Consider the following 12,156-nt stretch of genomic DNA (forward strand, 5'->3'; position numbering starts at 1 on the left):
GCTCGGAGGAGACCTAACTCGTCTAACATAGTAATATTGTCTTAAAAGCCATTCACTCAATGTTTTAAAAGTCAAGAAATTTATTTATATAAAAGCAAAATTGCTCCTTTTGGAAACATGTGTTAGCAAAGTCGAAAACAAAATAGATAGAAAAATTAAAAATTAAAAAATGTACATTTTTTTATACATCTAAAGGTATATTTAATGCGTCAAGAAAAAGTATATTTAAGTCTTTTTTTACTTTTTTAAGAGTAACAAAATTCACTAGAAAGGTAAGATAAGTAAATGTACATGGATGTGACTTGTTGATGTAACATTTTTAGAGCATATATTTGTAACACTTTTTTTCTAATTAAGGAGAAAATGTGATAATAAGGAAGAAAAGGGATTTGTAACTTTTGGTGATGAAATTTTATGTGGAAAAAAAATGTGATGTTGGATGAGAAGAAGGTAAAGGAAAAGTGAGACAGAGAAGGAAGGAAGGGTCCATTTGATAGAAATGATGAAATGAAAAAGGGTAAGATATGCATGTGATTGAGAAAAGTAGGTGTGCCTGCTTTCCTATTTTCTTATGGTAAATAACTATGTATGTACGATTCAATAAATAATTAATTAATGAAGTACGTTGATATCTAATCATGTTTTAAGGTTCTTTCATTTTGTTTTGTTGTCTTTTAAAATATTGGAAAGGTTACATGGTGAAATAGTCCGTAGGTGAAAAATAGTGAGTGGGGTTATGGAGTATTAACCATACCTTCTTAAAGAAAAATAAAAGAGTATTAAAAAATGAGAACTTATACCGTACACTCACAAAATGAGATGTACCTGTATTTTTTCTTCATAATTTTATAAATTAACGATCATTTTTTATGAAATAAATAACTATTTATCAATATTTATATTTTATAGAACACCATTTCATAAGAAAAAAAATCAGTTCATTGTTTATAAGAATCATAGTAATTTTTTTACATATTATCGTAAAATATAATCAATATTCTCAATTATGAGTGCTAAAAATTCAAAAAAATTACTTTTATTTCATTAATACTTTTGATGAATAAGATTTAATTATTATAAATAATATAAATGATAGAAAATAATATTTTTCTTTAAAAAACAACTCATTTAACCATTAATTTAAAGAGTGAGTGTACCGGTACACTCAAATATATTGGGTGTACCATAGAATTTGCCTTAAGAAATAGTTTTCGTAAAACAAATGTTGAAATTGTATGATTGGACGTTTTGATTTGGGTTTTAATCTTGATTTTTCTATTTGTGTGTTTTTGTTTCCAATGATTCTTGTTATTTTGTCTACCGATAAAATAAGATCTCGTCAAAGAAAAATTTAAGAAAAAGTTTCAAAATTTTGCTCTCTACTACTAACAAAAGTTTCCTATAGTAAATAGAGGTATTTTCGAAATTGAGTAAGACACGTGGGAAGAGAGTAAGGTGAAAAAAGGAAATTGTAAAAATAACATTTGTATAGTCATATAGTTTTTATTAGCCTAATGAATATTCCAATCCTAAATTGAATTGACAATCAGTGTTTTTCTCTAGATCCTAATCAAAGAACATTTTCACTCTTTTGGGATCCTCTCTAGATTCTCACAGCAATCATAAAGTGGTGCAAGACATGACTCTTCTTGGCATCCTTTGGAGTAATCTAGTAGTAGATACCAAGTAAAATTATGAATAAGAATAACCTGGTGAAAATCATGTCAAGGGTAATACAAACACTTAATTTTGTGCAGCTTCATGTAGCATGTAGTGTACCATAAAATGAATTGCAAAATGAGTCTCGTTAACGAGTGTTCGGGAGCACTCTTTAAACATTTCAAAATAAACAATTATTTTTTAAAAAAGTTAAATGTTTCAATTTACAATGCATTGATTATATATTTTTTCATAAATAGTTATTACTTATGGTCCTTAAAGAATACGCGGAGAGCACTCGTTAACATTTCCCTTATACAAATGAATCTACCCTTCTAATTGACTTTGTGCAGTTGGTTACAAGTAATTGTGATTAGCTAAACTAACTATAGGTAACTGCAGTTACTCTAGATGATTTACTGTTACTTTTTACTGTCATTTTATTGTTCTAATCATCCAGTGAAATTGTTACATTTTACTTTCCCTTTATTACTCGTCAGAATTGTATTGTATTTACAAGCACATTCAAAAACTTTTACCAATGTAGATAAGGACTTCACTAACAAAACTTTTTACATTTTTTTGTTTACCCTATGTAACACAATAATTTAGCCTTTGGCTATATCCATTCACTACTAGTACTATTTATGTATGTAAAATACATTGGCTAAAGGATACAAAAAAATTATATATGTTATAGTTCAACATCCAGATTATACATTCAGCAACAATTAAATGAGGTGAATTTTTCCTCTTCAAGCAAATACCACTAATGTCACTTTGATGAAAACTATAGACTCTATAGCCTCAATAGTGCAAGTTGTATCCTCAATAGATAAGGATTTGTTACAATTATAATAAGCAAAATGAAAGTATATTTCACTTGATTGTAATATGAAATTTTACTCATAGTATCTTCAGACTAGGAAATTTCAATTCAAGCCATGTAAGCTAGATGGATCCACTATTTGCTTTAGAGCTTCTTCAGTTTTGCTTTCAAGTGTGGCTGAAGGGTAACTGCATTGGTAGACATGTCAACCTCGTAACAGAGATCCCCTTCAACTAGTCGGAAACATCTCTTGATCCCAGTAACCTGTATGGAATGCATACAACTTTTTAAGTCTCGACATCACAAACAGAATAAGATGAATTGATCCATTTCAGACCATACTTTCTTCTTTAAGCATTGTAGTGAACATGGTAGCAACATGTTTCTTTGATTTTCTATCGAAGGCGTAGATGAAACAAAACAGTTTCGTAAGAGAGATCTCAAAATAACGACAAGAAAGTGTGATAGATAGGAGTTTCTATCCAAGTTTATGTTAATATCACATCAAAATCTTCTGGCCAAAAAGAAGTAATAAAAATGAGGTATTACTTCACTTTGGATTTTTATACGTAACTTAGTGGTTGAGGGATCAATGATTCATCAATTTTGGTAATGCTAAGCTAATCTTTACAAGAATATCAAAATATCTGAACTAACGTGATTACACGTTATTGTTACTCCCTAAATGTTTATATTCATGTTTTCCTCAAATTAAATTACAAGAAAACTAAAAATAGATTGAATGATTTAATCTACCAATTGTTTTAATAGCCTGTCTCTTCCTTTTATCTCTATAATGTTCAACTACGACTCAGTATGCTGTAAGTATAGTCCTTGTAGATTGTGATAAAAAATATCTAGAAAGTCAGCCATTGTACCACTTTAACACAAGTTTTTGAAGTTATAGCAGTGAATTCCAGATCATCAATAAGCTGGAACTCTTGTTATCCTCTTCCAGAATCCAAAGCCTTACGTTATTGCCTAGTTCTGTGTTTAACAACTACTACTCCTGGACTCAAAACTAAGGCTTTGTTTGCGAGTTTGGAGGGGAAGGGAGGGGAGGGTTCAGAAAAAAAGGAAGGAGTAAGTGGAAGAAATAGAGGACATTGGGAGGAGAGGCTTTGGGGGGCTTATTTTTCTTCAAAATATAAAACCCTCCTCATTTGGGGGAACTAAAAAATTCTATTGGAGGAGGGTTTTGGGGGGTTTATATGAATGAATTCTTCAAATTTAATATACTCCCTCTGGTCCTATTTATAAGAGAAAGTTAGGTCAACAAAAGTTAAATGTATTTGGACTGAATTTTTAACTAGATACATCAACTTTTGTTGACCCAAGTTTCTCTTATAAATAGGACCGGAGGGAGTATGTTGTTATAACATTCTTAAAATTAAAAAATATATTAATCATCCGCATTAATTTATCACTCTCTAAGAAAACACTCTTTAAAAAAATGTGAAAGATTTCTCTATTTTTCCCTATATTTCTATCCTCGCAAAGCCTTTCCTTCCCCTCCCCTCCAAACTCCCAAAGAAAGTCTAAGAAAAGAAGTAGTCATTTTTGGTGGACCAAAATATAACTAACCTCACCCTATTCAATGATATTATTCTCAAAATACCCCTTCAATGAAACAAGTTTCCATGAAAAATTAAATGAAAAGAAAGTATAGTTTGGAAAATGCAATTATCTTTTTACAACATCAAGAAAATTAAATGAAATTAATCACTTTTCTTAATCTGTGTAATTAGTTATTTTTACTAATAATTGAGTCTGGAGGGTGCGTTGATCTAGTCTTAACTTAATTAGTTCCAACCAGACTGCACAAACGAAAAATCAAAGGATAGGCAAAGCAAGGCCAAATAAAACATATCTACCTGCATGAAATTAACCTAAAGGAAGCCATTCAGTTACTATGATATGAGCATGACACATGAGACATTGATATGGATGCATTTGGGAAAGACTATCATGTTAAATCACCTTGGAAGCATTCCCCACCAGTTCACTCTGAAGCTGTATCACTTTCTCTTCAATGCTATATGTCCCTTTCTAGAATTTGATAGCAGAAAATGTCAGGAGCTAACAATGGCAGCCGAAGGAAATCACAAAAAGAAAAACAGAAAGTAATACCATGCCGTTTGGACCTAGAACCGATTAAGTAAGCAAGATTTTAATGTCAAAACTCAACTAATTCTTAGAATTTGGGTTGGGCCTAACTCAACCTTACAAAATCAGCTTGTAAGGTGAGGGTTGCCTAAGCTTTATAAACACTACACGTCATATCTCTAGGCAATGTGGGATTAAATTCACCCCTGTACACCAGACACAATGAATCTGTTGGAGGCTTGAATGAAGACAAACCCAAATGCCGCAATAGGCGGCTAGAGGTGGAATTTCCAAAACACCCCGTTATGCCCGGGCCCAATGAGCCTGAAGCGAGGAGTGACGCGGGAATCCCAACATCGGGTCTAGGATATACTTATATACATTGATACCATCTTAGGATATCGATTGACTCTAACTCAACCCTACAAAACTAGCTTATAAGGTGAGGACTACCCCACTTATAAACATATTGTTATATCGTGTCTCATCCAATGTGGGACTCTTAACACGCACAAGACTAGACATCTAGAGCATGAACCAAGTGGTGGATAGCAAAAACCTGATAGCAAGTGGCCCAACGGATCATGGATTGGCTCTGATACCAAATTTGAATGTGGGTTTGGCCTAACTCAACCTTATAAAACCGACAAGGTGAGGGCTGCCCAATCCTTTTAAACACTACACAAGCCGTATCTCTAGGCAATGTGAGAACACAATGAAGGGGTTGGAGTTTGCAATAAAAGCAACCCGAATGCCGCACATCGGTGGCTGGGGGGGGCTACAATACAACCCAAATGCCGCACATTGGTGGCTAGGGGAGGACCACAGTAAAGGAAAAATTACGAACATTAATCACCAATAATATAAAACCATGGCCACCCCATAATTTTGTTTGATGAAAAAGCCAACCCAGATTTTGGAATAACATATCCTAATATGGAAACATGAACAAGAAATAAGTAATCCATTGCATAACTTATACAGCAAAGATATTATTAATATTGATGGAAGAGATGCAATTGCAATTGAAATGTTCTTTTGCAAATGAAGGAAGAGATAAACTCTTCTTCTGGGATTGGTGCTTATTTGTAGTAAATAGAACATGTGTTTGTTACATGGCTTGACAAGTAAGGAATTGGGCTTAGTACAAAAAGCAACTAAATCAACTTGAACCTTCAAATCCACCATTTCTAGGATAAGGAACATAGATACACACACAAATTTGAAGCCAATTAGTCAAACAGTGTTTATCCTTGAAACAAAACAAAACAAAAATTGAAAACAAGTAGTACCTGAACTTCAACAAGACCATTACTTTGAGCAATAACAACTTCAATGATCCCATCAGGTTTAGGACGCCAATAACCACTCTCAGCATGCATAGGCTCACCAGAACTAAGTTTCCATGTCTTCTGAGTGTACCCTATCACAGGCTACACCCACCCACCCACCCATTTCACACAATCAATACACAACAACAAAGTTAACAAGAATCAAAACCAACCCATTAATAAAAATGAATACTTTGAGAGACCCAAATGAAAATTATGAAGAAAGAGAGAGAAAAGCAGCAACCTTGTTGGGTGGATGGTAGAAGTGAAGTTCTTCACCATAGGAGAAGGAGTTGATGGTGGGGTAGCCACCTTCTCCTTGGCCTCTCCATGTTCCGAGAAGGTATGAGAGTGGTGCCACTGCCGGGTGACATACCGGCGGCGAAGATCCCGGTGCCGGAGAGTCATTGTTTGTATCCATTTGTTTGTTTTTTTTGGTTTTTCTATGGAAAATGTGTAGTCAGTGTAAATAACAATGTATGTTGATTTTTTTTTTTCTTTCAAAAAAAACTATGGAGACAACTATAAATATATAAAGAAAAATAGGTATTGAATATTGAAATAAAAATCAAAATAATAAAGAGAGAAAATATAAATATCAACAAATGTTTAATAAATAATGTCATATCACAAAGGTTACATCATTAAAAAAATATCCTAAGGGTTAAAATTTAGAAATAAAAATTAAATTGAAGATAAAAAATTTGATTTTAAAAATATGAGATCAAAACTTCATTTTTTTCAATAAGAAAACCAAAAATACATATAAGCTCAAAAGAATCAATATACATAATTACAAAATGAAAAATATGGATACAAACAATGACATTCAATCAATTCACATCTATTTCGTCGTCTTTAAAGAACTAGTCAGTCACATTAAATGAAGAAGAAGCCTTGTCATTTTGATAGTTTTAAATATAATATCAGTGGTCTGAGTCATTCGTTTGTACGTAAAAATTCTGACACCTTCATCAATCTAAGTAATTCGGTTTGATTTTTCACTGGACATCATGAAGCTAACCTGGCTTTTCAATTAGTTGGAATTGAACTTGTTGTAGATAGTCTCTCCACAGTTTGGCTTGATGCTTAGAGGATAAAGATTAAAGAACTATATATGTGCTACAAGATTCACATGATTTTGAATTTGATGTTGCACAATAATATAAATCAACTACTTTCTACATACACAATTTGTCATTCTCTAAGCATCAAGTTTAATTGTCATTAACAATCATATCTACAACAAGTTCAAATGCTTGCAACTACTTGACAGGGCAGATTAATTTTACAATACTCGATGGAAAATCATATTAATTTTTTTTTGAAAAAGAAAATCATATTAAATTACAGGGTTAGTTTTGCAGAATAACTTTTCCAGAAAGAGACAATTAGTTTTGCAGAATAACTTTTCCATACGAGAATTCTGTCATAAATTACCTACAAAATTTATTTTCTTAAAATAATCTTAGCTTAATTCAAATACGCAATATGTCTTTAGCATGACCGGGAAAACAAAATGTGATGATTCAGTACAAATATCTTATATAAAACAAAACATGTAATCAAACACAACAATTGATCTTGACTTGATCCAACAACATCATCTTTGAGATGGACTTGAGCTCCTTCTCAAAGTGGTTTACATTAGCTTTTGTTCGCCCTACTGTATTATCTCTCTAGTTATAGAGAATTGCTTCCGCTTCTCCAATGCTATGCAATATCAGTGTATTACCATCCTCAGAAAGAAACAACGGCACCAAGTTAAAATCATACTCCATTTCATAACCATCATAGCTATAATCAATTTGAAGATCGTTATAACTAATTATAAGGAATGGTGTCCAAGAATCTTCAACCCCAAATTTCTTCATGTGCCATATAACCAAATCGATTTCCTTGTAACAATAAGAAAAACAAAGACAGTCCCCCAACACACCAAAAGTTGGTTCTATGGTTGGCACCTCGTCAAAATCACGAGGCAATAAGTACTAATTGTATGTCTCAGTCCTCAAATCAAGCGAAACAATACCAAATTGTTCAACACCAATATCTTCCAGATTTTCAAAATCATAATGTAATACATTTTGAATAGCCAACCAGTTAAGAGTGCTTTTGAAATACACATTCATGTCCAAATCAAGAGGAACAACCGGGAAACTTTGAATATCTCTCCAAACGTTATCACCCAAACTTAAAAATTCTCACATTGCTACTCCTTTGACATGGATTGTAACGTGAAGCCACTACCTTATAAATGTCGGTGGAAGTATCACAACCAAAGTTGAATTGGTAATAGGCATGAAACCTAGAATAGCCGAATAAATCTTCTTGAAAATAACCAAATTTTGGAGTTATTTCTTTTGTGGCTGGGTTCCATAAACGGAGCCAGTACTCTTGATAATCGTAAAAAGAATAACTTCCACCTTCCAAACATATCAATCCATTGCAAGGACCAATTATAAGATAGTAAGGTTGGACGGAAAGAGTGAACGATGGGTTTTGGACTAAACTGTGTAGGGAGTATGGAACGACGCTGAAATCTTTGTTATATTCATCGTCACTGCCATTGGAGGAGTCACCTTTGATTGTTGTGGTGTGATTGGTGATTAGTAAGAAATGTGGATTTCGTAATGCTGATCTCTTGAGATGCAATTTCACAAAGGCGGGATCCGATATGAGAGTGTCACAAGACTTTCTAAGGAGCCTGAAACGTAGAACAGATTTCACAGAAGATCTCGATGATGAGATCGTCGGAGAAGAACACCATTGTATGGAGTGATTGTAGTTCAATTGAGTTGAAGTAAAAGGGAGTCAGAAAGTGTTTGTCAAATTTTGTTTTTTAAGTTCAAGCTAATTTCTTTTACATTTTTAAGCTATTTAATTATTATAATTATTATTATTTTCCATTCAATTTTTTTTTGACAAAACCATTCAAAAAATATTCAAAACCATTCAATTATTATTATTTTGGAAGAAAATTATTATTATTTTTAATATAGAAGTGTGTAACTATATATCTTATATGCTATTTTACTTTAATTGTTTAATTTTTTCTGTCAAAAAAGTTAAAGTAAAATAACAAATTTCTATATGTTACTAATAATTAAATTGTTTAACAAAATAAATAATAGTTTCTCTAATAAAGAATAACAAAATAAATTAAGAATATGTTAACAAAATAAATAAACCAAGGGGACTGGACCACTTAACATAAAGACTATGCATCAATAATACAAAACTCTTTTACATCGTAAAAAAAAAAAAAAAAAAAAAAAAAAAAAAAAAAAAACTCTTAACATTTTGGTAACAATCCATATTGCTAGAGGCAATCATGCCTTTGTATCGGTGATCACTCATCCAACCCCCTTAAAATGGGATAATTTACACCCATAGATGAGAATTTGCACGGGAATTTTTCAATTTGAGGATCCGTAGATGGCGAATTTCTTCACGTGAGGACGGGATAAGAGTGATGATGATTCCCTCGAGGATAGTGCGGGGATGGGAATGAAGATCATATGCTCCATCCCACGGTAGGGATGGCAAAAAAATCCACACCCGTGGATATCCGCGGATAAAATCTGCCATGGACACGGAGCGGATACCTTAATGGATATCCATAGATAAAATAAATAAATTTTTTAACTACCTGCTGTGGATATCCATACCCGCTATTAAACCGATTAAATTACATAAATAACATCAATATCATTCAACTTCCTAGGAAAAAACTCTATGTATTGTATTGTGAGTATTATTAGTTATTATGCTCCTTTAAAAGGAAGTGAAAGTGAATGGAGCTTTGTTTTTGTTGAATATGATGAGCTTTACTTATGTTTTTGTTAAATCAAATAACTTTATTTTTATTAAACGTCGGGGACTTTATTTCTGTTTTTGTTGGGTCAATGATCTTTGTTGTTATTGTAATGTATGTATATTATGTTTTGCTAAAAAGAAAAGAAAATGCATGTGAATACTCTTTGTTTCTAAATTTTAGCTAAAAAAAAGTAAACAAATTTTTTATTTTATTTTTATAAATGTTATCCATGAATATCTGTATAAACCCGCGGATACTTCAAAATCTGCGGATTACCCGCTAAACGGATGTCCGCGTTGATATGGATAGGGTATGGATTTTATATTTATCTAACAGAGCGGACAAAGATATTACACTATCCGCATCCATGGATATCCATTTACATCCCTATCCCACAGGGACCCGTCAAAAAAACAACACTCATACATTTTATTTTTGTATATACAAATATTTGATATGTTATATTTATTTATCTTTTTACACAATATGTGTGAAAAATTCTTTTATATATAAGTATTACAATAATGTCTTAATAATATTAAATAATTTTCATGAGCAAGTGCCTAACCTAACTGAAATGCTAGTTTTATATTATATTTGCTTCAATTATGTGTGAATATTGCAAGTAAATTATCAGTAGAAGGAAAATGGATTTAATCTCAGCGAAAATAAGTTGTAAAACCCCTGAAACCTGAAGAACAACTGAAGCTCATTAGTATTTATTTATTTACCTTCCATGTTTGTAGAAGTCAAAATAACTAATTTTTTTGAATGTAAAACCATGTTTACGTTATAAGATGATAGATCTTTCAAGTTCTTTGATCTTGTGATTTGAGATTACATTTACAAAATGAAATTAGTATAGTTTATGTTGATTTAGAGACACATATGATAGCCAACATTAGAGATAATTCAATATCTAATCTTAGAAAATAAGTCACATTCATTTATTCCTACATGCATTCTTCATCAGGGCTAGTACTATGAGATTGTCAAGTCGTTAAAAATAGTCAATAGATAATCATTTAAAACTACAATCAATGCTAGCAATCAGAAAAAATAATATTCACACAAGTGATTATTAGGGAAAAAAAATACAAATAAACATAGATTAAAACAAGTAAACCGTGGAAGAGGAACTTACTTTCAAAAAATAGGAACTAAGCTTTCAATAAATGTCTTGAAAAAGTTTGTGTATCAGCTAATAACTCCCAAAAGTGATCCACTTTCTTAAAGTTTATTACGTTGACGAAGGAACTATAAATCCTTATTTGTGGGTTCTTTAACTACTTTAAAGAGCGTTAAGCATGTATGTTTGAGGTGTTTAAGCTATTAAATTAATTAATAAATGCATAAAATAAAGATAAAAATAAATGCCATGAAAAAGTTAGTGTTTCGGCTAATAGCTCCCAAAAGTGATTCACTTTCACAAAGTGATTATGTTGAGGAAGGAACTATATGCCCTTACTTCTGGGTACTTTAATTACTTCAAAGACAGTTAAGAATGTATGATTGAGGGGTTCGAGCTATTAAATTAATTAAGAAATGCATAACGTAAAGATAAAGATAGAAAAATGTAGATAAAAATGTTTAAAAGAATTTGTTTGATTTATTGTTATATTGTAATATAAACTGAACGAAATCAGTTTATATTACAATATAATCTTGTTTTTGTTATACCGATTATTTATTCTTGTTGTTAAAGCTTTTGCGAATTGACGACTCATAAAACAATCTTTTGATTTATTAAGTGCTTTGAAGAGAATTTTTAAATAACAGATCTAAAATAAATTCATTTGTGCTTGCTAGTTTTTCGGAATAGGGTTAGGTGTACAGTCACAACCCACTGTCGAATCTTAATGTTATTGTACAAGTTAACCGAGTGAGGAATCAATAGTTAATAGGTGTGATAGATATCTTGCCTTTTTAAATAACAGGCGAGATCCGTTGAGAAGATAAATCAAGCTATGTTGTGTTGTGTCCATGTTTTGGCTGGACCTAAGTCAGCTCAAAATCATCAACTTGATCCCTTTGCCCAAGGGATCTTGCCCGACCAACAATCTTCTTAGGTTTCTTCTTTCTATTGAATATATATTATTTGGTATATAGTCATTATACTTTTGGCAATTAGGAAACAATAATTGTTCTAGTGAATTAACTAGTTCCTTATATGTATTGGAGATCACATGGGGAATTTGAAACAAGAAAATAATATAGGAAATGGTAAAGACAAAGATATATTTTGGATCATGAATGAAAAGATTGACTTGTTCAACCTCTTGGTGGATGTTATAAACAAGAGGTTGTGTGATGTCAATGGGTCCCTTAGCAAACAAAATATAGAACGAATCATCCTTCCTCGACTCAATGCCAAAATCAAATTCCCTAAAAGTCGTTACTTTAACTGAATG

At 31.8% G+C, this 12,156-nt stretch overlaps 1 protein-coding gene and 1 pseudogene across 1 annotated transcript; both read right to left on the bottom strand.

The window, feature by feature from the left end:
* Positions 1-2,318: 2,318 nt before the first annotated feature.
* LOC25483066 (UPF0678 fatty acid-binding protein-like protein At1g79260) lies at positions 2,319-6,410 on the bottom strand. Its single transcript, XM_013611712.3, has 4 exons — positions 6,170-6,410; positions 5,887-6,027; positions 4,469-4,537; positions 2,319-2,752 (listed from the first exon to the last, which is right to left on the bottom strand). Exons 1-4 carry the CDS (start codon positions 6,344-6,346, stop codon positions 2,633-2,635), a joined length of 507 nt encoding a protein of 168 aa, XP_013467166.1. The 5' UTR covers positions 6,347-6,410; the 3' UTR covers positions 2,319-2,632.
* A 1,194-nt stretch (positions 6,411-7,604) lies between these two features.
* Positions 7,605-9,594, bottom strand: LOC25483067 (F-box protein CPR1-like; annotated as a pseudogene).
* Positions 9,595-12,156: the final 2,562 nt, after the last annotated feature.

The sequence above is a fragment of the Medicago truncatula genome, chromosome 1, assembly GCF_003473485.1.
Source record: "Medicago truncatula cultivar Jemalong A17 chromosome 1, MtrunA17r5.0-ANR, whole genome shotgun sequence".
Classification (NCBI taxonomy): domain Eukaryota; kingdom Viridiplantae; phylum Streptophyta; class Magnoliopsida; order Fabales; family Fabaceae; genus Medicago; species Medicago truncatula.

Coding starts and splice junctions, on each gene's coding strand:
- LOC25483066 (XM_013611712.3), bottom strand. CDS start 6,346: ATGGATACAAACAATGACTCTCCGGCACCGGGATCTTCGCCGCCGGTA. Junction 4,538..5,886: donor ATGGTCTTGTTGAAGTTCAG/GTACTACTTGTT, acceptor ATCAAATTCTAG/AAAGGGACATATAGCATTGA. Junction 2,753..4,468: donor TGGTGGGGAATGCTTCCAAG/GTGATTTAACAT, acceptor CATTCCATACAG/GTTACTGGGATCAAGAGATG.